The sequence below is a fragment of the Hemiscyllium ocellatum genome, chromosome 10, assembly GCF_020745735.1.
Source record: "Hemiscyllium ocellatum isolate sHemOce1 chromosome 10, sHemOce1.pat.X.cur, whole genome shotgun sequence".
Lineage (NCBI taxonomy): Eukaryota > Metazoa > Chordata > Chondrichthyes > Orectolobiformes > Hemiscylliidae > Hemiscyllium > Hemiscyllium ocellatum.
Window position 1 is genome coordinate 11,875,250 of NC_083410.1, and position 27,731 is coordinate 11,902,980.

General features: G+C 41.7%; 1 protein-coding gene across 1 annotated transcript in view; it reads left to right on the forward strand.

Annotated features, from left to right (window-relative positions):
- ints9 (integrator complex subunit 9) overlaps window positions 1-26,589 on the forward strand; it is a 34,280-nt gene extending 7,691 nt beyond the window's left edge. Inside the window, exons 4-17 of the mRNA XM_060830796.1 lie at window positions 1,049-1,111; window positions 2,149-2,288; window positions 5,425-5,511; window positions 7,815-7,935; window positions 14,824-14,958; window positions 15,653-15,764; window positions 17,803-17,983; window positions 18,426-18,486; window positions 19,149-19,320; window positions 19,686-19,810; window positions 20,952-21,119; window positions 21,897-21,995; window positions 23,326-23,463; window positions 25,890-26,589. Of these exons, the coding sequence (XP_060686779.1) occupies window positions 1,049-1,111; window positions 2,149-2,288; window positions 5,425-5,511; window positions 7,815-7,935; window positions 14,824-14,958; window positions 15,653-15,764; window positions 17,803-17,983; window positions 18,426-18,486; window positions 19,149-19,320; window positions 19,686-19,810; window positions 20,952-21,119; window positions 21,897-21,995; window positions 23,326-23,463; window positions 25,890-26,066 (1,779 nt within the window). The 3' untranslated portion in view covers window positions 26,067-26,589. The remainder of the gene's footprint in view (window positions 1-1,048; window positions 1,112-2,148; window positions 2,289-5,424; window positions 5,512-7,814; window positions 7,936-14,823; window positions 14,959-15,652; window positions 15,765-17,802; window positions 17,984-18,425; window positions 18,487-19,148; window positions 19,321-19,685; window positions 19,811-20,951; window positions 21,120-21,896; window positions 21,996-23,325; window positions 23,464-25,889) is intronic.
- The last annotated feature ends 1,142 nt before the right edge of the window (window positions 26,590-27,731 follow it).

The following is a 27,731-nucleotide window of genomic DNA, read 5'->3' on the forward strand; positions in this document are numbered from 1 at the left end:
GTGTCTGTACTGGCTCGCAAAACAGCTACCCAGCTAGTCCTGTTCTCCATCTGTAACCCATAGCCCCATCAATTCATCATTTTCAAATATACATCCAGTTCTCTTTTGAAACCTCCTAGGAAATCCAACTCCTCCACTCTCCACTCTCAAAGGCAGTGCATTTTAATTCTTGAAAGCTTTCTGAGTCGGGAAGTTTCTCCTCATCTCACTCCTAGCTGTCTTGGTGACCATCATGAAATTGTGCCCCCCCCCCAGCTACTGGTATAGCAAGTCGTGGAAATAGAATACCCTTCTTTACCCTGTCAAAATTGTTCATATTTTTTAAACAGCTCAATAAGGTCACTTTTTAATCTCTGTTGTAAGGAGAATAAGGCCAATTTCTCAAATCTTTCCTTGTATCTAAAATTCCTCATTCCTGGTATCATTCAGTAAATCTCCTTTGCAGCCTCTTCAATGATTTTTGTTTATTTACTCATGGGGCTTGGCCATGAGAAGGTGGTGGTGAGCTTCAGTCCAACTCGTTCATGTCAAACATATCCCAAATTATTCTAATCCCATTTGCCAGCATTTGGCCCATATCCCTCTAAACCTTTCTTATTAATATACTCATCCAGATGCCTTTTAAATGTTGTAATTGTAGCAGCCTCCACCACTTCCTCTGCCAGCTCATTCCATACACGCACTGCCCTCTGTGTGAAAAGTTGCCCCCTAGTTCCCTTTTTAAATCTTTTTCCTCTCATCTTAAACTTATGCATCTGGTTTTGGACTTCCCTACTCTGGGGGAAAAAAGACCTTGGCTATTCACTCTCTATCTGTGCCCCTTAGCCTCCTCCGCTCCAGGGAAAATAGCTCCAGCCTATTCAGCCTCTCACTGTACCTCAACTCTCTAACCTGACATAGGAGATTGAGATTGGAACATCCCATGGTGAGGCGTTTAAACTCTGAATATGGTACAAGTCTTCTTTCACTCCTTCATAAGCAATTTATTAATTAGTTGTAATTTCTTGCTTATTGTTTTAACAGTGGTGATCTAATGTTTCCATTCTAGGAGCTGAAAGATTGTGCTGGACGAGTATTCGTTGACTCTGTGCCAGAGTTCTGTCTGCCAGAGGTAAAAAAAAAACCTTGTGTTTGAATAGCCCTCAGAAGGAGCAGTAGAGTAGAGTACATAAAATCAAGCTACCTGACCACTGGAGCTGTCTGAAAACCTTTTTAGATCAGTCATAAATTGAGTAATTGTTTTCTTAACAATGTATCTTAGCAATTTTGCATGATATAGCTACAGATGAGCAAACATCTTCACCTGCTGCTCTATCCCATTCTTCAAATTATTCTTAACTATATTGAACCAAGCTTGACTCAAATTATCCATGGCGAAAGTGGGTACTGCAGATGCTGGAGTTTAGAATCAAGATTAGATTGGTGCTGGAAAAGCACAGCAGGTCAGGCAGCATCCGAGGAGCAGGAAAGTCAACTTTTTGGGCAAAAGGCCTTCATCAGCAATTCCTTTTGCCGGAAATGTCGATTTTCCTGCTCCTCGGATGCTGCCTGACCTGCTGTGCTTTTCCAGCACCACTCTAATCTTGACTCAAATTGTCCATGCCTGAACTGTCTGACCCAAAATATCTGAAATCCAACAGCCTCTGACTTAAGGTACTGTGCTTGTAGTTCAATGTGAGTTATGCAGTGTTCCATTTCTGTTGGTACTGGTACCTCTGGTAGTAAAATTAGCAGACTCCCGTTCATACAGCCTCTAGCAATAAAATGATGGATCCCCATTCAGGCACTGGCTTCTCCAGCAGTAACAATTTATCTCAGCTGCCATTCATGTATTTGCTTCCTTGACACAGTATACCTTTCTTGGGTCAAGCTGCAGAGCGTCAACACCCGATCAGTCTGACATCAGTACATTGGTGACAATGACTCTAGCAGTTCTGAAAACCATGAGTGTTATTGTTATAGATCGTGCAGCCAGAGTGACAAAGCAACTTGGTTTAAACATAAAATATTTCGATTTCCTGAGATTGAGAGAGTGCATGATCTTAAGCATATTTCCTTCTCTTTCTGTGTATGCAAATGATAGTTACACTTGAGCCTGTTTCACTTTAAGGCTGCAATCCTCTTAAATGTTTGTAATGTCCATTACAGACAGAGCTGTTGGACCTCTCCACTGTAGATGTGATCCTGATATCAAATTATCACTGTATGATGGCATTGCCATATATTACAGAGCACACTGGCTTCACTGGCACAGTCTATTCCACTGAACCCACAATGCAGATTGGAAGGTAAGCATTTCTGATTTTTTAATTTTCTCATTTCACCTTTTATACCTTTCCATTTGTTCCTGACAATGCTGACTGTGACCATAATGCTATTCCATGTGCAGAGTCTTCCTCTTTGTAACGCTGTCAAAAGTGCCATTCAAGTGTTACTTGCAGGATAAACGTAATGTTTATCTGAAGGCCATCATGTATGGAAACATCACCCTTACCAAGTTGGAACAATTTTAAAACGGATGCAGGAACAGAGAAATGTTTTGTATAAAGTTTTGATGATTGCAGACAAGTGGTTCGCAAAGCAAATGGGATTAATGGTTTTCTAAACATCGACAGAATACAAAGTCCAGGGAGGTTCGGTGAATCTTGATAAAACACTAGCTTGGCCTCAGCAGGAGTATTGAGTCCAATTCTGGGCACCAAGTAATGGTTGAAATATGAATTCAATGAATAAATCTGGAGTATAAAACTAGTCTCAGCAATGGTAACCATGATACTACAAGCAATTGCTGTAAATCTGTTCATTAATGGCCTTTATAGAAGGAAATTTGCCATCCTTACCTGATCTGGCTTACATATGATTCCAGATCCACCTGACAGACAAAATGGGCTCTTTTTAGGCACACAGGACTAATAGACCATTCAGCCACTCAAAACATTCTAAACTATGATTGATCATATATATCAATACCACTTTCCCATGCTCTCTAGATGAATTGAATTTATTGTCACGTGTACCGAGGCACAGTGAAAAGCTTTGTCTTGCAAGCAATCCAGGCAGATCACGGAGTTAAGTAGCATAGATAAGTAAATAATAGGTAAACAGCAGCAAAAACAAAAACTTAGGTACAGGTGAATGTGAAGAGTTTATATGTCCATTCAGTATTCTAACAACAGTAGGGTAGAATCTGTTTCGCAACTGGCTGGTGCGTATGTTCAGGCTTCTACACCTTCTCCCGATGGTAGAGGTTGTAGAAAAACATTGCCAGGGTGAGATGGACCTTTTTGAATGCTGGTGGCCTTTCCTTGATATTGGGCCTGGTAGATGGATTCTTTGGATGGGGGGGTTGACCTTTGTGATTATCCAGGCCGAGCTCACCACTCTCTGTAACCATCTCCGATCTTGAATGGTACAGTTGCCATACCAGGTAGTGATACATCCAGACAGAATGCTCTCGATGGTGCACCTATAAAGGTTGGCAAGGGTATTTGCCATCATGCCAAATTTTCTTAGCTGCCTGAGGAAGAAGAGACGTTGTTGGGCCTATGTAATCAGTGCACCGCATGAAGAGTCCAAGAAAGCTTGTCCAAGGATACAACTATCCTTGCTGTCATTCAGATCTAGAAATTTATCAATTTCTGAATTGAACTTCTCAATGACTAAGTCTCCATAGAGAATTCTGGGCTGTAACAACTCTGAGTGTATTTCCAAAAGTCAGTCAGAGATACTTGATTTGACACAGATTAGTAAAGTAAGTGGAAAGAAGTACAAGTGAAGAGAGGGAGATTCAAGTTCAGTATAAAAAAGCGTTGGAGAAGTGTTGCTTTTTAGTTTTTGGAGCAATTTTTAAAAAGCAATTAATTTCACTTCATTCGAGATCTTGAAGAGAAATACATAAACTACAACCAGAATCATTGTAGATCTATTTATTCTGCCTTCCTGATAATCCTTGAACTATTCTAATAATTGATCTGATGTGGATCACTATTTACTTTTAAACTTTATTCTTGGGATGTGAGAATCAAAGGCATTACTGACAGTTATTGTTCATTCAAGAGGGTGGTGATGAGAATTGTAAAGGAAGTGTCTCTTCAGTGCTGTTAAAAACGGAGATTCAGGATTTTGCCCAGTGGTGATGAAGGTACAGTGATATAAGTGTCTCGAGGAGGATAATAACTGACATGGAGGGGACTTAGAACATAGAATCATACAGCACAGAAGTAGACCCATTAGCCCATCCAGTTGGTATTGGATCCTTTAAAGAACAATTCAGTTAGTCCCAGTCCACTGCTCTTTCCCCAAAGTACCAATGTTGGCTGTCCAGCAATATATTGGTAAATCAAGGTAAAATACAGAAGCACTGAACAGGCACACAAGACAAATGGCACCTAAATGAGTAAGTTAATTTTAGGGTTGATCCCTAATGCCTGAACCTGCAGGAGAAACATGCATAATTTTATTTTACTTATCCCATACTGTAATATGGGTTGCCTGCACAGTTAAGCACATTCACAAAGCAGTAATGTGTAAAGCCATTGATAGTGTTCAGAAATAGGGTTGCAAAATAATCTTGGCCCTAATTGTGACCCCAATGCCTGACACATCTGCAGTTTTAGAGACACTTGAGAACAGACGTGCTGCTCTCTGCTGTTCTTTCACAAGATCACTGTTGAACTTCAAGCTTCACTACTTACTAGCTACACATCTCTCAATCACTACTAGCTATGGAATCCTAGCTAGTTAAGATGTGTAAAAACAAAATATAGGAACATATCTTCTCCCTTTAATGATTAAATCTAATGTCTGTTAACTCTGAATCTTGAAACTATAAAGATCTTAATCAAATGAACAGGGCTTTATTCTACACTCTTCATTTCTTTTCATATTTTTACATTTTACTTCGTATAATTAATAACTTAAAGGAGAGGCATGGTGTTTCAGTGGTTAGCACTGCTGCCTCACAGTGCCAGAGACCCGGGTTCAATTCCAGCCTTGGGTGACTGTTTGTGTGGATTTTGCACATTCTCCCCGTGTCTGCATGGGTTTCCTCTGGGTGCTCCGGTTTCCTCTCACAATCACAAAGATGTTCGGTTTAGTTGAATTGGGCAATTTAGCATGGCCATAGTGTTCAAGGATGTGTAGGCTAGGTGCAAATGTGTGATAATGGGGTGGGGGGTGGGTTACTCTTCTGAGGGTCAGTGTGGACCTGTTGGGCCAAAGGGCCTGTTTCCACGATGTGGGGGTTCTATGATTCTATGATTAACTCATTTCATCCCTTGTCTATGACCTATCTTGATTTTTAAATTGATGACTTTTTGATAACACAGTGGTGTGTGGCCACTGCAGCTCAGTGCATTTCCATTGTAGTAAAATCATCGTTTCAATAGTTAATACATTTTTTTTCTCCTCTCCTATTCTCAACAGGCTTCTCATGGAAGAGCTGGTCAACTTTATGGAGCGTGTACCAAAGCCACAGTCTGCCACCTATTGGAAGAATCGGGAAATGCTCAGGTTAAATAATGAGCTGAATTAAACTGTTATTGTTTTTTTCTCTTTACATTTTACAAGTGTTCTTTGTCCACTTTTTAATTTTTAGGTGAGCAGGTTATGAAAAGACACTCTAATATTAGGAATATTGAGTGAGGAAATGCCTGCAAAATTGCGTGGAGTACCCCAACACATTCTGAATGGCTACCGATAACACTTATGGACTTAAAGATTAACTGGATCAGCCACATAAATACAGCGGTTGTAGTATGTACTGTACTATCTATAATGCGCACTGCAGTAACTCCCCAAGGAGGTACATCCCAAAGCCATGACCTCAACCATTGAGAAGAACTATGATACCAGGAGCAGGGGAACATCATAATTTGTGACCTCCCCTCCAAGCCATACAATATCTTGATTTGGAAACCTTTAAGCCATTTCTTTATCATCAGTGAATCATGATTGTGGAACTCACTCCCTAATGGATCTGTGAGTGTGTCTACACCACATAGACGGGGGCAGTTCAAAAAGGTAGCTAATCACCACCACCTCCAGAGCAACTCGGAATGGGCAATAAATACTGACCTTGCCAGTGATGCCATCATCCCATTTTTCCAACTATATGTGATGAGTGCCAGTGTGAGACAGGATTTCCTCTTGTTTTTGTGGGTGGCACGGTGGCACAGTGGTTAGCACTGCTGCCTCACAGCGCCAGAGACCCGGGTTCAATTCCCACCTCAGGTGACTGACTTTGTGGAGTTTGCACGTTCTCCCCGTGTCTGCGTGGGTTTCCTCCGGGTGCTCCGGTTTCCTCCCACAGTCCAAAGATGTGCGGGGTCAGGTGAATTGGCCATGCTAAATTGTCCGTAGTGTTAGGTAAGGGGTAAATGTAGGGGTGTGGGTGGGTTGCGCTTCGGTGGGTCGGTGTGGACTTGTAGGGCCGAAGGGCCCGTTTCTACACTGTAAGTAATCTAATCTAATCTAATTCTGTGTGTTTGCAGCAGCAAAAATATAGGTTGAAATTGTCCAAGGCTGCTGTTTAATATGCAATTGAATAGTCACTAAGTAGTCATGCCCTATTCTTGGATGTCTGTCATTTTTTAAGGTGTGGCCTGTCTTGTCATTGCCAACAGAAAATGTCCAAGACCTGTAAAGTCAGCTGTAAACACTGCCTCCAGTTTGAATAGGCTACTGCATGTGAGGAACTTCCAGCTCCCAACATCATCTTAACCATGCCTCTTTCCCTCCCTCCCTTTTTCATTAGGAAGTGAGTTCATTGAGTCATTTGGAAGATGGAAGGGTGCTATTTGTTCTAAATAAGCTGCTGTCCACTCAGTCCCATCCCTGAGTCTAGATGCTGGAAAAGCACAGCAGACCAGGCTGCATTCGAGGAGCAGGAGAATCGATATTTCGGGCATAGCCCTTCATCAGGAATCATGCCCGAAACATCAATTCTCCTGCTCCTCAGATGCTGCTTGACCTGCTGTGCTTTTCCAGCATTACACTCTCGACTCTGATCTCCAGCATCTGCGGTCCTCACTTTCTCCTTCCAGTCCCATTCCTGACTCAATGCCTATAGTGCTGTAAGTTGTCACCCAACATTCTTTTGAAATCATTGTTTCTGGTTCCACATAGGAAATAGGAATAGATCATTCAATAAGATCGTGGCTCAACCTGGGAATCTTCCTGTCAACTCATTTGCATCTTTCCCACACTATCTTAAATCTCTGTTCCATTTAACTTGTGTTCTTGGCTAGCGATGTTCAATTGAAACCTTTTACATAAAAAGAGTCTTAGATATTTGTGAAATACAACAAAGAAATCTGAAGCAAAAACAGAAATTGCTGAAGAAGCTCAGCAGGGCTGGCAGCATCTCTGGAGAGGAGGGAAAGTTAATATTTTGAGTCCAGTGATTTTTATTCCTCCCTCTTTCGCTCTGTGTCTAACTGCCGCAGTCTGTCTAGCACAGAGAGGGTGAGACAGAGACTGGATTCTTATTTATTGCTACCAGTCTTCTAATCACTCATATTCTACTTTTAGTAATGAGCTCCTTTGTGTGGACGTGATTTTTCTTTGCACAGTACAATGGTTCAGCACTGTACTTCGCCCTCATGAGCCTCAGTCAACTATCTTTGTGTAACTCCACCAAAATATCCTTCTGTTCCTTTCTCATTGTTTTCAAGCTTCTCCTTCAATGGAAATTGCTGTTATCTCAGCTACCCCTTGTGGTTGCAAATCCATATTTTAACCACTCTCTGGGTAAAGAGGTGTCTCTTGAATTCCCTGTCATTATTATTCATTGTCTATCCTGTTCCTGCTTCCAGGCACTTACCTGCACCTCTAAAGGATGCTGTCGAAGTTTTAACATGGAAGCGTTGTTACACAATGCCAGAGGTTAACTTGGCCCTAAGCAAGGTTCAGCTCGTAGGGTATTCTCAGAAAATAGTAAGTATTTGTTTATCATTCAAACTTACTGGGTGGAGGAAACACAATGGTGAGAATGCAGAGCAAAATTGTCAACAGTTCGGTCAATACTTTGGGTAAACCGTTTCACCTCAGTATTTTGCTTTAAGTTTTGTCTTCCAGTAGTTGTGGAGTTTTGTGTGTTTTTTTCCTTTAAGGTTTATTTCTGGGGAGAGAGCAGCACAGTGGTAACATCACTGGTCTTGTATCCAGAAAGCCAGTTTAATATTCTGGAATAGCTCAGCAGATCTGATGGCATCTGTGAAGAGAAATCAAAGTAAACATTTGAGGTCCAGTAACCCTTCCTTGGAACCTGTTCTGAGGAAGGGTTACTGAACCCAAAATGTTAACTTTGATTTCTCTTCACAGATATTGCCAAATCTGCTGAGTTTTCCAACAACTTCTGTTTTCGTTTCTGATTTACAGCATCTGCAGTTATTTTGGTTTTCAATATTCTGGGATCACAGGTTCACGTCCCACCACAGAAATTGGTGGAATTTCAATTCAATTCTCAGTAATGGTGGCTATGAAGCTATCATAGAGTCATACAGCATGGAAACAGACCCTTCGGTCCAACTCATCCAAGCTGACCAGATATCCTAAACTCATCTTGTGCTGTTTTGCCAGCATTTGGCCCATGTCTCTGTCAACCATTCCTGTTCGTGTACCCGTCCAGATGTAATTGTACTAGCTTCCATCAGTTGTTGTAAAAACCCAACTGGTTTTCAAAGGTCCCTTTAGGCATGGGAATCAGCCATCCTTATGCAGTCTGGTTTACTTGTGACTCCAGACCCACAGCAATGTGGTTGACTCCGAACTGTCTTGTGAATTTACCCAATATGCCACTCAGTGCAAGAACAAAGTAATGGTAGGCAACAAATTCTGGCCTTACTAGTGACACCCACATCCCATCAAAGTATTTTTAAAAACTTCCAAAGTGATTATGTTATCTTATGTAAATTCATTGTGTTCTTCGAAAAGAAGAACGGCAACATTTTCACACAGAGAGTAGTTCATGCGTGGAATGGATTGCCAGAGGAAGTGATGGATGCAGATACATCTACAACATCTAAAAGACATTTGGACAGATACATGAATAGGAAAGGTTTAGAGTGATATGGGCCAAACGCAGGTGAGTGAGACTACTTTAGTTTGGGAAACTTGGTCAGCATGGATGATTTGGACTGAAGGGTCTGTTTCCGTGCTGTATGACTCTGTAAGAAACTAAATTCCTATCGGTGAAAATGATTCCATCTGATCAACACAGATAATCAGTTACGGTTTTGAAAACTAGCTTAAATATATTTAGTTTAAAATCATGCTACACTGGGTTATGGTCCAGCATGTTTGTTTGGAAGTGGGGGCTTTTGCAGTACTGCTCCTTTGTCAGGTGGCTGGTGGGGCAGGATCATGGGACACAGAATTTGTGGTGGAAGATTAAGGTGTCGCGCAGCTGGTGTGATGTGTTGAGTGGACCTGGATTGCTGTTGGGTCTTTGGTCGCTTGGAGTGGAGTTGCAGGTTTCGACTCATTGACGTGTAAATCCCACAACTACTTTCAATGTGTCTCTGAAGTCATTAGTATTAAGTTAGCCTAGAGCAGTGTTCTGTAGAGGAATAAGAAGATACTATTTTTTGGGTCTGTAGACTGTAGAAGCAAAAATGGCCTTTAGTAGAGTGATATGCTCTTCTTGTCAGATGTGGGAGTTTAGGGAGAGTTTATATGTTACTGTGGAGTACATCTGCAAAACATGTCGTTGCAAATTCCATCAGATAGGATGGTTGAGAAAACAAGCGAGTCAAGCAGTTGGGGCAAGCATGGACAAAGCAGATAGGACTGATCAGTTAAACTGCATTTATTTCAATGCAAGAGGCCTAACAGGGAAGGCAGGTGAACTCGAGGCATAGTTAGGAACATGAGACCGGGATATCAAAACAATTACAGGAATGTGACTCAGGGTTGGACAGGACTGGCAGCTTAATGTTCCAGGATACAAATGCTACAGGAAGGATAGAAAGGGAGACAAGAGAGGAGGGGGAGCAGTATTTTTGACAAAGGATAGCATTACAGCTGTGCTGAGGGAGGATATTCCTGGAAATACATCCAGTGAGGTTATTTGGGTGAAACTGAGAAATAAGAAAAGGATGATCACCTTATTGGGATTATATTATAGATCCCCTAATTGTCAACAGGAATTTGAGAAGCAAATTTGTAAGGAGATTTCAGTTATCTGTAAGAATGATAGGATGGTTACGTAGGAAATTCTAACTTTTCAAACAAAGACTGGGATTGCCATAGTGTTAAGGGTTTAGATGGAGAGGAATTTGTTAAGTGTGTACAAGAAAATTTTCTGATTCGGTATGTGGATGTATCCACTAGAGAAGGTGCAAAACTTGACCTACTCTTGGGAAATAAGGCAGGGCAGGTGACTGAAGTGTCAGTGGGGGGGGGGAAGCACTTCGCTACCAGCGACCATCATTCTACTAGTTTTAAAATAGGGATGGAAAAGGATAGACCAGATCTAAAAGTTGAAGTTCTAAATTGGAGGAAAGCTAATTTTGACGGTATTAGGCAAGAACTTTTAAAAGATGATTGAGGGCAGATGTTTGCAAGTAAAGAGACGACTGGAAAATGAGAAGCCTTCAGAAATGAGATAACGAGAGTCCAGAGACGGTATAGTCCTTTTGGGGTGAAAGGAAAGTCTGGAAGGTACGGGGAATGCTGGATGACTAGAGAAATTGAGGGTTTGGTTTAGAAAAATGCCAGGTGTAGACAGGATAGATCGAGTGAATCCTAAAAGCAGTCAGAATATATTTAAGGAAATCAGGAGGGCACAAAGGGGACATGAGATAGCTTTGGCAAATAGAGTTAAGGAGAATCCAAAATGTTTTTATAAATACATTAAGGACAAATGGGTAATTAGGGAGAGAATAGGGCACCTCAAAGATCAGCAAGAAAGCCTTTGTGTGGAGCCGCAGGAGATGGGGGAGAAACTAAATGAATACTTTGCATCAGTGTTTACTGTGGAGAAGGACACGGAAGATATAGAATGTAGGGAAAAAGATGGTGATATCTTGAAAAATGTCCATATTACAGAGGAGGAAGTGCCGTACGTCTTGAAATGCTTAAGTGGATAAATCCCCAGGACCTGATTAGGTGTACCCTAGAACTCTCTGGGAAGTTAGAGAAGTGATTGTTGGGCCCCAAATATATATCTATCTATCTATCATCAACAGGTGAGGTGTCAGAAGACTGAAGGTTGGCTAACTATTTAAGTGGTAAGGACAAGCCAGGGAGCTAAAGAGCCTGATGTCAGTGGTGGGCAAGTTGTTGGAAGGAATCCAGAGGGACAGGATTTACATGTATTTGGAAAGGCAAGGACTGATTAGGGATAGTCAGCATAACTTTGTGTGGGAAATCGTGTCTCACTAACTTGATTGAGTTTTTTGAAGAAGTAACAAAGAGGTTTGATGAAGGCAGAGCGGTGAGCGTGATCTATATGGACTTCAGTATGATGTTCGACAAGGTTCCCAATGGGAGACTGGTTAGCAAGGTTAGATCTTGTGGAATACAGGGAGAACTAGCCAGTTGGATACAGAACTGGCTCAAAGGTAGAAGACAGAGGGTGGCGGTGGACGGGCGTTTTTCAGACTGGAGACCTGTGACCAGTGGAGTAGTTAGCAAGTTTGCAGATGATATAAAAATTGGAGATGTAGTGGACAGTGAGGAAGGTTACCTCAGATTACAACGGGATTTTGATCAGATGGGCCAATGGCTGAGGAGTAGGCGGCACGGTGGTACAGTGGTTAGCACTGCTGCCTCACAGCGCCAGAGACCCGGGTTCAATTCCCACCTCAGGCGACTGTCTGTGTGGAGTTTGCACATACTCCCCGTGTCTGCGTGGGTTTGCTCCGGTTTCCTCCCACAGTCCAAAGATGTGCAAAATTGCCCATAGTGTTAGGTGAAGGGATAAATGTAGGGGGGTGGGTTGCGCTTCGGTGGGTCTGTGTGGACTTGTTGGGTCGAAGGGCCTGTTTCCACACTGTAAGTAATCTAATCTATAAAAAGTCAGATAAATGCGAGGTGTTGCAATTTGGGAAAGCAAATCTTAGGAGGACGTATACACTTAATGGTAAGGTCCGAGGGAGTATTGCTGAACAAAGAGACCTTGGAGTGCAGGTTCATAGCTCCTTGAAAGTAGAGTCGCAGGTAGATAGGATAGTGAAGAAGGCATTTGATATACTTTCCTTTATTGGTCAGAGTATTGAGTATAGGAGTCGGGAGGTCATGTTGTGGCTGTACAGGATGTTGGTCAGGCCAATGTTGGAATGTTGTGTGCAATTCTGGTCTACTTCCTGTTGGAAAGATGTTGTGAAACCTGAAAGGGTTCAGAAAAGATTTACAAGGATGTTGCCAGGGTTGGAGGGTTTGAGCTATAGGGAGATGTTGAATAGGCTGGGGCTGCTTTCCCTGGAGTGTCAGAGGCTGAGGGGTGACCTTAGAGGTTTACAAAATTATGAGGGGCATAGGTAGAATAAATAGCCAAATCTTTTCCCTGGGGTGGGTAAGTCCAGAACTAGAGGGCATAGGTTTAGGGTGAGAGAGGAAAGATTATAAAAGAGCCCTAAGGGGCAACGTTTTCATGCAGAGGGTGGTGTGTGTATGGAATGAGCTGCCAGAGGAAGTGATGGAGGCTGGTACAATTACAGCATTTAAAAGGCATCTGGATGGGTGTATGAACAGAAGGGTTTGGAGGGATATGGGCCAGGTGCTGGCAAGTGGGACTTGAGGTTGTGATATCTGGTTGGCATGGACGAGTTGGACCGAAGAGACTGTTTCCATGCTGTACATCTCTATGACTCTATGATAGCCTTGACTAGATGAATATTTTGATCAAACAAAAACAAGATCTATGCATATTTTCTCTCCTGATTGTTAGTTGATAAATAGAAATGTTTTTGCGCACAAGCGATGTGTACAGAATTGGGAGAGGTTTACAGCACCGAGGCTTGATCCTGAACAGTATAATGATAGTTGATGTGGGAAATGTTTAATGAAAAAGCCTGATTCAATGTGATAACATTTTGCCCTTCTATAGTTCCTTTAACATAGATGCATGCACCTCTAGAGGTTTTTTGGAGAATGTGTTGTCTGGTCTACTCTGCAGTTGGAGTCAAAACCAAATATAATCATCAATTGAAAAGAGAATTGTTGGACCAGGATATGCTGATGTATTTCACCCACTATTGTGTGGAGTAATGTAAATTCTGTCCTTATTTCTACACATTTACATTAGAAGTTCCCATATCAACATTTACACTGCATTCTACTTGTATACACTGTTGTCAAACCATCCCACCAGTGATTGTGTTGAATCACTTCCACTTCCAGGAAGATGTAAGTAAGTGTGACCAGTTTACCATGTAAACGTAGATGTACAAGTTTATAATGAAAAATGTTCATAGAAATTGGTTAAAAATACAAAATTACTTTCCCTACATATATGTTTATTTCTATTAGAAACTATGAAATCAATTTTCTATTGAAATCAAGTAGAACATTTCAGATTCTCTCATCAGGAATGAGGCCTTCAGCATTAGTACTGATATCTATCAGGTAATTACTATCACACCACTGCCCTCTACATCCTTCCACTAATGGAAGGAGAAGAAAGTCTGCCAAACATTAGTTGCCATCAAAAAGAGCATTGCTGGAAGCATGTAGATGTGGATTTTGGATGAAGATCCAATGGTAGAATAGCCTACCAAAGTTGACTATCTTAGTGGACCGACTAACTCATCATTGCTTTCAAAAGTGAGTGGGGAGCAGGCTCATTTCAAGATGAGCATCGAGTCATAGAGATGTACAGCATGGAAACAGACCCTTCGGTCCAACCCGTCCATGCCGACCAGATATCACAACCCAATCTAGTCCCACCTGCCAGCACCTGGCCCGTATCCCTCCAAACCCTTCCTATTCATATACCCATCCAAATGCCTCTTAAATGTTGCAATTGTACCAGCCTCCACCACTTCCTCTGGCGCTCATTCCATACACGTACCACCCTCTGCATGAAAATGTTGCCCCTTAGGTCTCTTTTATATCTTTCCCCTCTCGCCTGAAACCTATGCCCTCTCGTTCTGAACTCCACGACCCCAGGGAAAAGACTTTGTCTATTTATCCTATCTATGCCCCTCATGATTTTGTAAACTTCTATAAGGTCACCCCTCAGCCTCTGACGCTCCAGGGAAAACAGCCCCAGCCTGTTCAGCCTTTCCCTGTAGCTCAGATCCTCCAACCCTGGCAACATCCTTGTAAATCTTTTCTGAATCCTTTCAAGTTTCACAACATCTTTCCAATAGGAAGAAGACCAGAATTGCACGTAATATTCCAACAGTGGCCTAACCAATGTTCTGCACAGCTGCAACATGACCTCCCAACTCCTGTACTCAATACTCTGACGAATAAAGGAAAGCATACCAAACGTTGCCTTCACTATCCTATCTACTCGCGACTCCACTTTCAAGGAGCTATGAACCTGCACTCCAAGGTCTCTTTGTTCAGCAACACTCCCTAGGACCTTACCAGTAAGTGTATAAGTCCTGCTAAGATTTGCTTTCCCAAAATGCAGTACCTTGCATTTATCTGAATTAAATTCCACCTGTCACTTCTCAGCCCATTGGCCCATCTGGTCCAGATCCTGTTGTAATCTGAGGTAACCCTCTTCACCGCCCACTACACCTCCAATTTTGGTGTCATCTGCAAACTTACTAACTGTACCTCTTATGCTCGCATCCAAATCATTTATGTAATTGACTGAAAACTGTTTATGCTGTTAATTGAGTTCTGTTCTTTTCTGTGGAATATCAGGAGCTTTTCGGTGCAGTACAGATCACTCCACTCAGCTCAGGCTACTGTTTGGGCAGCTCCAATTGGATCATCCAGTCGCACTACGAGAAAGTGGCTTACGTGTCTGGATCCTCATTGCTCACCACACACCCACAGGTAACTACCTCCTCCATCACTGGTCCCTTCTCATTAGTGGGACATTGATGCTGTAATGGGAATGTCACTAAACCAATAATCCAGAGGCCCAGACTAATGCTTTGGTGAGATAGGTTCTGTTAAACGGAATTTAAATTCAGTTAATAGATCTGGAATTGAAAGCTAGTCTCAATGATGGTGAGCATGTAGCTATCGTTGATTACCATAAAAACCAACCTGGTTCACAAATGTCTTCTAGGAAAGGTAGCCTGCCATCCTTACCCAGTCTTGTTTACATATGACTTCAAACCCACAGCAATGTGGTTGACTAATAGTTGCCCTCTTAAATGGCTGAGCACGCCACTCCATTCCAAGATAAGTTGAGATTGTCAACAAATGTTGGTCTTGCTGGTGATGCCCACATTCCACTGGGGGGAGAAAAAAATGACTTCTGCAGCACCTTTAACACATCAAAACATCTCGACGCTTAACAGGAGTTTTACCCTCTTGTGACATCAAGCTGATGAAGGACAGATGGCCACAAGCTGCTTTAGAGAAGTGAGTTTTAAAGAGCACTTAAAGGAAATAAATAACAGGAAATGGTAGTAAATGGGAGGAAAAGTTATGAACTCATGCTAGTTCTCAATGTTGAGCTACAGCTGTTTCAAGAAGGAAGAAAAATTGATTAAAAAAGAACAAATATGTTTCATTTCAGCCCATGGAGCAAACCTCCCTGAAAAATAGTGATGTCCTCATCCTGACTGGACTGACGCAGATTCCGACCGCTAATCCTGATGGCATGTTGGGTGAATTCTGCAGTAACCTAGGTAACAGACTTGGAAGAAGGTTTGTTAAGATCCAGGACCTCATGTTGCTCAGTTCTGTGCCTTCCTGGAGTGTGTTTTGTTTTTAAGCCCTCTCTGTTGGAAATGTACATAGAACATAGAACAGTACAACACAGTACAGGTCCTTCAGCCCTCAATGTTGTGCCGGCCTTTTATCCTACTCTAAGATATGACTAACCTACATATCCTTCATTTTCCTATCTTCCATGTGCCTATCCAAGAGTCACTTAAATGTCCCTAATATATCTGACTCTACTATCACTGCTGGTAGTGCATTCCATGCACCCACCATTCCGCGTGAAGAACCTACCTCTGACATCTCCCATACACTTTCTTCCACTTACCTTAAAATAATGACCCTTCATCTCTAACTATCCACTCTATCTATGCCTCTCAACATCTTATACATCTCTATCAAGTCACCTCTCATCCTTCTACACTTCAATGAGAAAAACTCTCACTCCTTCAACCTTTCTTCATAAGACATGCCATCCTGTCCAGGCAGCATCCTGGTAAATCTCCTCAGCACCCTCTCTAAAGCTTCTACATATTTCCCATGATGAGGCGACTAGAACTGAAAACAATATTCCAAGTGTGGTCTAACCAGGGCTCTATAGAGCTGCAGCATAACCTTGTGGTTCTTAAACTCAATCCCCCTGCTAATGAAAGCCAACACACCATTTGCCTTCTTAACAACCCTATTGACTTTGATGGCAGCTTTGAGGGAGCTATGGACATGGATCTCAAGATGCCTCTATTCCTCCACATTGCCAAGAATCCTGCCTTTCACCATGTCATCTGCACTCAAATTTGACCTTCCAAAGTGAATTACTTCACACTTTTCCAGGTGGAATGCCATCTGCCACTTATCATCTCAAGATCAATGTTATATTTGGAAGCATCTTCAAAGTTGGGCTTGCTTAGTACAGTGGGGTTGTCCTTCTGTCTTCAAGTGAAACTGATGTCTCTGTTGAACCCACAGTAAAATGCTGTGAATGCTGCAAGTCTGACAAAGGGGACAAAAAGAGTTAGATTTCTCCAGTGTGGAAGCAGGCCATTTGGCCCATCAATTCCACACTGACTCTCTGAAGAGCACCCAACGCAGATCCACCACCCCTTCCTATTCGTGTATCCCTCCATTTCCCATGGCTAATCCACCTAACGTACATATCTCTCGATACTATGGGCATTTCCCATGGCCAATCCACCTAACCTGCACATCTTTGGACTGTGGGAGGAAACTGGAGCATCCAGAGGAAACTCACCCAGGGAGAATGTGCAAACTTGACACAGACACTCACCCAAGGGTGGAATTGAACCTGGATCCCTGCTGCTGTGATGCAGCTTTGCTAACCACTGTGCCTCCCACAGGTCATGTCACATGTCACAGAAGTATTATAGTGAAGACCCTTCACACCCATGCTGACCCTCCTGAGGAGTGATTTGTGTCCTACTGACCCTGTTCACTCGACATATATCTTATATTCCAGCTCTTCAGATGTTCAGAAAATGTTCTGCATAAAAGGAGGCCACTATGTCTGTGCTGACTGGAAAACAAGCTAACCAGCCTGCTCCTCTTTACCAGCACTTGGTCTGTATTCCCAAAGATTACAGAACTACAGGTGCACATCTAGGCATCATTTCAATGATTCATCTTCTAGGTGAAAAATCCTTTCTTTAACGTCCCTGCAATCCTTCTACCAAACATCTTAAATGATACTGCTTAGTCATTAGCCTCTGTGCTATATCCAGGTCTCTCTCAAACCTGTACATGCCACTCAGGTTCACCCTCACCTCACTCTGTTGTAAACCTGACGATCGCAGAAAAAAGAATGTTTGCACATTTTAATAAAAAAAGGCCAAGCACTTTTAAAAAAACAGTATCAACTTTTATATCCCTTCTCAAGCTTTTGCCGTTGGTATATACTCACAGAGCAGCATTATCCAGCCTTGCTAATGAGGAAGACAAAATCTTTCCAGTCTAAAAGCCTTGTGCGGGTTTTACTTTATTTGCCCTCAGCTGTGACTGTCCGAAGTGGTGGGAATGTCCTGGTTCCATGCTACCCCTCAGGAGTAATTTACGACCTTCTGGAATGTCTGTATCAGTACATCGACTCAGCTGGCCTCTCCACTATCCCATTTTATTTCATCTCTCCTGTGGCCAACAGCTCGCTGGAGTTTTCCCAGATCTTTGCAGAGTGGTGAGTGTGTGACAACTGTCGATTTCATGAACTGAGTGCTCAAAGGTGTCCATTTCATTGTTGACACTAGGAAAGACAATTGTTATGCATCCTTGCAGGTTTTTGTGTGACATTTGGGACCACTTTTTAAAAAAAATTCTTGCACCTAGCCAGTCAACATCCTGTGTGTCAGGCCAAAGTCACTTTTATTTCCAGTATTGTATTTAGCTGAATTCAGATTCTCAGGTTGGTCAGATAGCAAGTGTTGAGTTCAAATTCTAATGTAAATCAACTGTCATCGCCACTTTAGTCATGTCTGTAAGTATAAGGCTTAGTTTGTGACCTTGTCATTTTGGTTTTTTTTAACTGTTTGATGATATTACCTTGGTATGACAAACTCTGATCTCCGAATTGTTTCACTTTTCTTTCTTTTTCTCCTTGCCCCCACCCACTTTCACTTAAGGCTTTGTCACAACAAACAGTCCAAAGTCTATTTGCCGGAGCCACCATTCCCACATGCAGAGGTAAGGAAAAAGTCAGAAGTATTTTGAGGCTGTACTGTTTAGTGCTGCTTCTATGAAGCACAAAGTTACACAGCGCATTTACTGACTTTGGTATCTATGTTTCTGAAGTATTGTGTATCTGCACGTGACCAACATGATGGAAAAGAGGCCCACGTTTTGGCTGCTTCTAGCCTCTTTGAATGTGGTATTATTGAGCATAAAGTCGCTATGGAGGTTTGTTAATTGATGTGGATGGTGTAAATGTTTAAGTGTGCACCCCTAGGCAAAGGCGGCTATGAAATGACCCAGTGCTGAATTTTGAGATTCTCAGATCAATGTATTCTATTACATGTCAAACTGTTGCGGTTTTTAATTATTTTTCCCCACACCTTGCTGGGACATTCCCCTCGACCCCTTAGCCACTTTATTTTGGGTAAATGCTTAGCAGAAGACCTAAGTTGCTTCTCCTCCTGAGAGGGAGCAACAGAGTATTTCCAGGGTGTTGTCTGGTGTAGAACTTGGGAGTAAGTCAACAACTCATCCTCAAGGCTATGATGGGGAGTAGAAGAGAATTTGTTCAGTGCTTTGAAGCTGCTGAAACTTGCCAGCTTCTTTCCAGCTTGGCTGATAATTGCTAATTGTACTCTTTACTCTCTCCTTTCCTGTCTCGATTTTGGTTTCAGCTGATTTTGACCAATAAATTGAAGCACTATCCCAGTATACATGGGGAATTCAGCAATGACTTCAAGCAGCCATGCGTGGTATTTACAGGCCATCCCTCCCTACGATATGGGGATGTTGTTCACTTCCTGGAGCTGTGGGGAAAATCCAGCCTAAACACCATCATTTTCACAGGTAACTGAACTATTCCCAGTTGAAAATGGAAGGAAGGATGAATGGTGTTGTGTTGGAAGGCACATTGTTAGTGGGCACATCATCTGCCTTTCCAGAGAAATGTTAAACCAAGGTCTTGGCTGATCCATCGGCTGGGACGTAAATGATCCTACGTGCACAAAATATAGTACAGCTTCATTTGCCATCACAGGCACCACTTATCAAGTATGAGAAAATCTACCTTTTAAATAAAAAAGACTTGTATTGCGAAAGGAATTTCGGATTAGCCATGATCCTATTGAACGGCAGAACAGGCTCAAGAGACCAAAAGGCCTACTCCTGCCCCTGTTTCTTATGGTAATCAATTGCATCTGATTTCCTTCCAGAACCGGATTTCTCCTACCTTGATGCTTTGGCACCATACCAGCCACTGGCTATGAAATGTGTTTACTGCCCAATTGACACTCGATTAAACTTCATCCAAGTTTCAAAATTATTGAAGGAGGTTCAGGTATGATAGATAGCGGAAGGGGTCATTTTTGTCTTTTTGGTCAGGAGAGAGAACATGACATATGGGGAATGTCATTGGGCTAGCAATCTGGCGGCCCAGGCTAATCCCCTGGGGACATGGTAACACATCCCATCACAGTAGCTGATGGAATTTAAATTAAATTAATAAATCTGGAATCAGTCTCACTAGTGACCATAAAACTATTGTCGATTATCATAAAAGTCCATCTGGTTCGTGATTTTTTTTACAAATTCATTCACAGAATATGGATGTCATTGGCCAGGCTAGTGTTTATTGTTCATCCCTAATTGCCCAAGAGGGATGTTGAATGTCAACCCTGATGCAACCATGTAGGCCAGACTGGGTAAGGATGGCAGATTTCCTTCCCTAAAGAACTGGTTGTGTACCTTTATTGAAGAATGAAATTTGACATCCTTGTCCAGTCTGGTTTACATGATTCCTAACCCACAGGAATTTGGTTGACTATCCTCTGAAATGGGATGTAAGCGACTCAGTTTCAGGGCAATTATAGATGGGCAACAAATGCTGCCCTTGCCAAATAAAATCTAAAATAAATTGTTGCCATTATATTTATTACCTTAATGTTTTGTAAATCGTGTGATGTAGCATATTAGACCAAAGGTATTGCACAGTCTGTTCGCGTGGAATGTTGTCTGATGAATTGTCAAATACGGAGTTACTTTCATTTTGCAAAATAGGCACAGACAAAGTTAGCCAATCCGTGTTCTTCCGTTTCTCAAATGATCTTTAAAAGGAGTTTTACTTCCTTATTTTTTGTTTCCAGCATGCCCCTGGCTGATCCATGACTCTTTACAAAAGCATCAATACCATAAAGAATGAAGTCTGTGATTATAAATTTAGATATATTTTCTGAAACCATATATGGTGAGGCGAGAGTCACTTAGCATCGCCTTACCTTGAGAGGAAATTTGCAGTGGCATTTTCTCATGGTAGAACTTATAGAAATATGAAGATCAACCAGCCCCAAAGGTGACCAGATGGCTTTTTTTTGTTCCCAAACCCATACTGTCAGTGCATGTCAGGATATGAGATTAATCAGTGAAATATTGTTTAGCATTTTCACCCAAACCTGTCAACACTGCACATTTTGGTTTTCCAGCCATTGCATGTTGTGTGTCCGGAACAATATACTCAACCTCCACCTGCCCAGTCGCATCGCACCGATCTGATGATTGACTGCCAGCCCCCACCAATGGCCTACCGGAGGGCTGAAGTGCTGACCCTCCCCTTCAAAAGGCGCTATGAGAAGATTGAGCTCATGCCTGATGTAAGTGAGGGGCTTTTTATTTATCTATTGGTGCAGTTATACTGATTCACTATGTTTGTTTTACTTTTGATTCTCCTTCATCCCTCACTCTCATTCCCTCAAACTTAACACGATTGTGAGGGTAAGTCTGGACTCTCCCTCAGACTTGTATTGAAAACCGACATCAGACAGGATCCAAGAACTTTGCTGGAAAACAGCGACGGAGATTAGAAAACCTAACAAAATGGATGAACAGGAACTGTGCTAGGAGAGACAAGACAGCCTCTTGCCACTTCAGATTTAAATGACGTGTGGCACAATTTACTTTAGTACTTTGCATGGAGGATGGGTTAAATGCTTGATTCCCAAGACACTGTTTTGGAGAGTTTTTTGTCTCCAAGTTTGCACACTTAGAAAATAACTAACAGGCAGAAGTGCTGTCCTTCAACATGGTACCATTTTCCCTCTTTTGTTCGACATAAAAGATCCCATGACACAATTTTGAAGAAGAGGAGGGGGATTTCTTCCCTCAATTTCGTGGCCAACATTTATCTCTTAAACCAGCGTGACTAAAATAGAAGGCCTGATAATTATCGCTGTTATGGCGGTTTGTTGTGTGTGCATCTTGCCTGCAGCATTTCTGATAACAGCAGTGACTACACTTCATTCAAAACGTGAATGTACTTTGTTGGCCATAAAGCACTTGGAGACATCAAACGCTTATGAAAGGCACCATATGAATCCAAGATTTTTCGTTCTTTCCCTGGTTTTAAGTCTTCTACCATTATTGTTTTACAGCTTGCTGAGTCCCTGGTGCCTTCAGAGATCAAACCTGGCATCTCTATGGCGACCGTGTCTGCAGTACTTCAGACCAAAGACAATAAGCACATTCTACAGGTCAGTCATGAAGTTGCACTAGCCTTGTAGACTTGGATTTATTTTCCACAATTTCACTTAACCTAGTTAAATAATTGATGCCGATAGGGCTACATGCGGAAGCACTACAGGATAGGATGTTGTCAGCTTTACCTCCCTCTATCTCTGTGTCCGGACTGACCTGCCCCGCCCAAACCCCAGGCAGAAACCTTTGGCATGGTTAACTGCTGGTTATTCGTGTTCACATATATTTTCCATAGCTAGTACGGTTCAGGTGGACATGAACGATTCCATGGCATAAAATAAGAGGAAGGAGTTCATCAGATGTTCTGGTCAACATTTGTTTTCAGTCAGCATAATTAAAACAAGCGGTCTGATCATTACTGTTGTGGGAGTTTGCTGTGCTCAAGCATGTTCAATGTTTCCATACATTACAGCAGTAATACCACAAAGAAAAATCATTGACTTTCAAGTACATTGGACCTTCCTAACCTTGTAAAATGCAAGATTTTCTTTTGTTCTTTTGTGGGATATGGGCATGTCTGGCTGGGTCAGCATTTATTGTTCATCCCCTAACCATCTCGAGGCTGTGGCTGTGAGCCTAGTGTTGTGTGTAGGCCAGTTCAAGTAAGGGTAGCAGAGCTTATTCCATGAAAATGTTAGTGAACCAGATGGACAACAATCAGCAGTGATTGCATGATTGCCATTCAGCCAGATTTTTATTGCAGACTTGGTATTGAATTTAAATTTCACCATCTCCATCAAACCCATGTTCCCCAGAGCATTAGCCTTAGGTTCTGGAAGATGGGTCACCTGTTTCAATGTTACCTATGCTTTCTCTGCACAGATGTTGCCAGTCATGCTGCGTTCTCCAGTTTCTGTTTTTGTTCTGGATTACCAGTTCAGTGGTCTTATACTGTACCATCACCTCTGATTCTCTCTTTTTCTACCTCCATCTCACTTCTTTCCATTAATCAGCATGTGTCTTTGGTGAATAATCAATAAAGCACTCAAAAATACAAGCCTGTCCACTGGTGATATTGAAGTAGCCAGTACACCCAGAAATCACATTTAAAGTCCATTTGATCCTGGAAGAAGGGTCACTGGACTCAAAACATGAGCTCTGCTTTCTTTCCACAGATGCTACCAAACCTGCTAAGTTTCTCCAGCAATTTCTGTTTTTGGTTCTGAAGTGAAGCCACTTCATTTTGTGACTGATTTCTTATTTCAGAGGATTGTATAATATATACACCGTCCCTTAAAGCAGTGGAATAAAGTATTGAGTAACTCTTAGTTGCTCCGTTATGTTTTTGTTAAATACATTGTGATATTCCAATCTTCCCCCCCGCAGTCACTCCCAAAGTCAATGCAGCCACAAACTGGCAAGAAGAGGAAGCGGGCAAACGATGATACTCCTGAATTCAAGCCTCCCAAACCGCTACTGTGTGGATCGATCACCATTGAACAATTTGTACAGAGCCTGGAGAAGGTAAGTATCTAAGATGCTTTCTGAAACAATTCTGCTATCCTGGGATTTCCCAAATCCTCTGCTTCATCAGTGATAGCCATGTCTTCAGCTGCCAAGGCCTGAAACTCTGGAATTCCAACCCTAAGCCTTTCCACCTCTTTATTCTATCTTTAAAACAACGCTTATGATGGAGCTTCCCAAATGTTATCCTTGTGTGACTCCACTTTAAATACTTTCAGCTTTGTATGGTGCTAAGGTGAAAATTTGCTATTGAGTGGGGGATAAGAAGGAAAGGCTTCACAGATGTTAGGGTAGAGGTACATGAGTTGAGCATTAAGAGAGTCCATGAAAAGTCAGGATTCCACAAAAAAAGAAAACCACAGCTTTTTGGGGGATAATGCCACTGGTCTAGTTAAGCACAGCTCAACGTTTTTGCTGTGGGGCCATGGGTTCAGATCCAACCACAACAGCTTGTGGAATGCGAATTCAGTTAGTAAAGACCTGAAATTGAAAGCCAGTCTCTGAAATGGTACCATTAAATTACATCACTTATCCTCTGGGGAAGGAAATCTGCCTCCCTTGCCTGCTGTGTGATCTCCAGGCCCACAGCATTCAGCTGAGTCTTAACTGCCCTCTGAAATGTTCAAGCCAGCCATTCAGGGAAGGACAACAAATGCTGGCCTTGTCAGTGAGACTGATATCCCATGAAATAAACGACGACTTAAAGGGACCTCTTAGCTGATAGAAATGAGTTTGAGCTGGTTGCACCTGGTGTTGTCTTGGAGCTCGTGACCCTACTTGGGCTCATGAGCCACAATTTGGGAATTCTTGGATTAACACCTACTTCAAGCTTTTTAATCACCTTTACTAATATTCACTCATATGGCTTGGTTTTAAATCAGGCTGTTATGCGTGTTGTTTTTAAGTGTTTTGGATCATTTCAGTTTATTAAAGATGCTCTGTAGTGCACCCTGTTGTTGAACCTCTTAGATGCACTGAATATATCAAAGTTTAAGTGATTGTGAAGTCAAGATGATGGTATCTTCACAGGATAGTAACCTTGATACTTTGCAATTGATAAATTGAATCATTGTGACTAAAGGAGTTTTATCTTTTTCACCCAAGTGAGGTAAAACACCCTGCCTCCCCTTGCTTCTTATGAGCATTGCACATAGAACTGTTATAGTGGAGATGGAGGTAACTTGGCCCCTTGTGTCTGCACCAGCTCTCTGCATGATCATCATGACTAAGTGTCAGTCTCTTGCCTTTTCCCTGTAACCTGTCTTATTGTTTCTATTCAGATAATTACCCAATATTCTCATGAATGCCTCGATTGAACTTTTCTCTACCACACTTCTAGCAGTGTGTTCAGTTGTACCCAAACTACTCACTATGTTGATCTATCATCATATTTTTGTTTCTTTTGCAAATTGTTTTTAATCTGTACCTTCCTGTTCTCAATCGTTTTATGACTGGGAACAGTTTCTCTCTATCTAGTGTGTCCAGAACCCTCATGAGATTTGATAGAAATTCTCAAAATCCTCTCAATCTTCTTTTTAAGGAAAACAGTCCCGACTTCTCCAACTTATCTTCATCTGAAATTTCTCATCTGGAACCATTCTTCTAAACCTCTTTTGCACTCTCTCTGATATATTCACATCCTTCCTGAAGTGTGGTGCCCAGAACTAGATACAGTATTCCACCTGAGGTCTAACTAGTGTTGTACAAGTAATCCTTCAGATTAGAATTTTCCCCAGATGTCACCATATTATCTTTTAAGTATTTTAAAAGTATTTATAAATATCAAATATTCTTTTGACCATGGATATATACATTGTGGAGTCTTAAATATGTAGAATTCTCTGGTATGGGAAATGGTTGAGGGAGCACTCATTGTGATCATGCTATCTTTCTCCAGAGTCAGACTGTAAGGTATAGGAGCAGAATTAGGTCATTCAGCCCATCGAGTCTGCATCACCATTTGATAGTAGCTGATGTGGTTCTCAACCTCATTTTCCCGATAATCCTTAATCCCCTTACTAATCAAGAATCTGTCTATCTCTCTTAAACTTGGCTTCCACAGCCCTCTGAGTTCCACTGATTCACCACCCTCTGGCTGAGGCGGATTATCAGATGGAGCCACTTTCCTAGCTCTGATTATGATGTTCATTAGGTTCTGTAGTGAGCACAGCTTTTTTTTTGAGGTAATCTTTATTTTCTCATTGTTTCTCTCATCTTGTGAACACCAGTGAGTGGTTTGGTCCTGAGGAAGCTAATGAGCAGAAAGGTTTTCAATCCATATTTCCACTCTTGTGACATAAGACAAAGATACTCCCAAAACAATGTGCACACATGTCTGTTGTTGTTTTTAACTAGCATTTTAGTTAAGAAGCAATTGGATGCACCCTTCCCTGCCGTCAGTAACTTGTCCCCTCATTTCTCTGCAGCATGGCATCACAGATGTCAAGGTTGAGGACACACCAGAGGGACATATTGTCCACCTTCAGTCTGAAGACACCCTGGTCCAAATTGAAGAAGATTCCACTCATATTATTTGCGACAACAATGAGCCGCTTCGCACCAAGCTCCGTGACTTAGTCCTCAAATTTCTACAAAAGCTGTGAGAGTGGTTTTGACTTTTTTGTGACTCTTTTAAGCAGCTTGTGCATTTTGGACTCGCTGACCGGAGCATAATATAAATGGTTGTTAAAGGATACTGTGCTCTGTCATAGGAGTAGGTCATTCAGCCCCTCAAGTCTGTTGTACCATTTATTTAGATCATGGGTGTTCTATATCTTCATCTTGCTTATGTTACACTTAATAACCTCACCTATCAAACATCTATCAAACTTAGTTTTGCAATTTTCAATCGACTACCTAATCTCAATAGTTTTTGGAGAGTTCTCAATTTTAACCGCCAATGAAGAATTTTCTGACATTACTCCTGAACAGCTAAGCTCATGTTTTAGGACCGTGCTAACTTTGTTTTGGAATCAAGTACCAAAGGAAATGTTTCCTTTTTCTTTTTGCTTTCTCTGTTCCTCTTGCTCGTTTTCTCTCTCTGTCTCTCTCTCTCTCTTGTCTCTCTCTCTTGTCTCTCTCTCTCTCTCTCTCTCTCTCTCTCTCTCTCTCTCTCTCTGCCTCACACATTCTCTCTTCAATACCAAAACCATTAATCATTGTAAGGATTGTGCGAAGTAATCTGAATTAGATCAACCCTTGATCTCTATTCACGGACACACATAAACAAATGCTGACAAAATGGCAAGTTTGAAGCTTGGAGCGTTCAAAACCTTCACCTTGACATTCAGGCTAGGTAAAAGCTTTGATCTCATTCCCTGACCACGCATGTAGAGTTTGAAGTTTTACGAGTGAAGTTGGCGGGGGGGAGTTAATCAATTGATAGCATAATGCTGATGTTGGCTGTGACTGAGTTGGTAACCCTTTTGATTGACTCAGAACATTGTGGGGTTTAATTTCCCCTGCAGAGACTACAGAAAAATGTAGACTGATGCTTCAGTGCTGTACTGAGTGAGTGCAGCACTATCAGAAGGGCTGACCTTTTGATTAAACATTAAACCAAGACCCATCAGCCTTTCAGGTGCACATAAAAAGTACAAGGACAGAGTTCAGAAAAAGAACAGGGGAGTTCTTCCTGGTAATGAAACCAATATTTAATCGTCAATCAATAACAGTATTTGGACAGTTTCCATTTACTCTTCGTGGGAGCTTGTTCTGTGCAAATTAGCTGGTGACCATCAAAACTATTTGATTGACCGAAAACTTCTTTGAGCCATCCTGTGAACTTCCAAGTCCTTATGTGTGATAGATTCCGTAAAGAAGACTAATTGAGCATGACATTTCCACCACAAACCCGTTGAAAATGGTTTCCAGTTGATTTTCCAGGCAACCCTATTTGCGATGTCTGTTTTGTGAAACCCTTCAATGGAAATCATTTGGTGGGGGACTGTTTTTCTGCTCCTCACTGGCTTTCACATAGCATCCATTAGAAAAAAAAATCAATATTCCAACAGAATCCAAAGTGTAATATCTGGCATCGCTCTGGGTTTGTTTTCACCCGAGCCTCAAAGTGCTTCGCATATTGTATTGATCACTGAATATTGGAGTGCATTACATCCATCAATCTAATAGGCATCGACACAAATGTAATTAGCAGGTGTTCTTTTGACATTTCTGCATGTATTAATTGATTGTTTTATGAGGAATTTTATATTTTGTTTCAAGTGTAAAAAATTGTTTTAAATGAAAATGTATATTTGTAATACCAC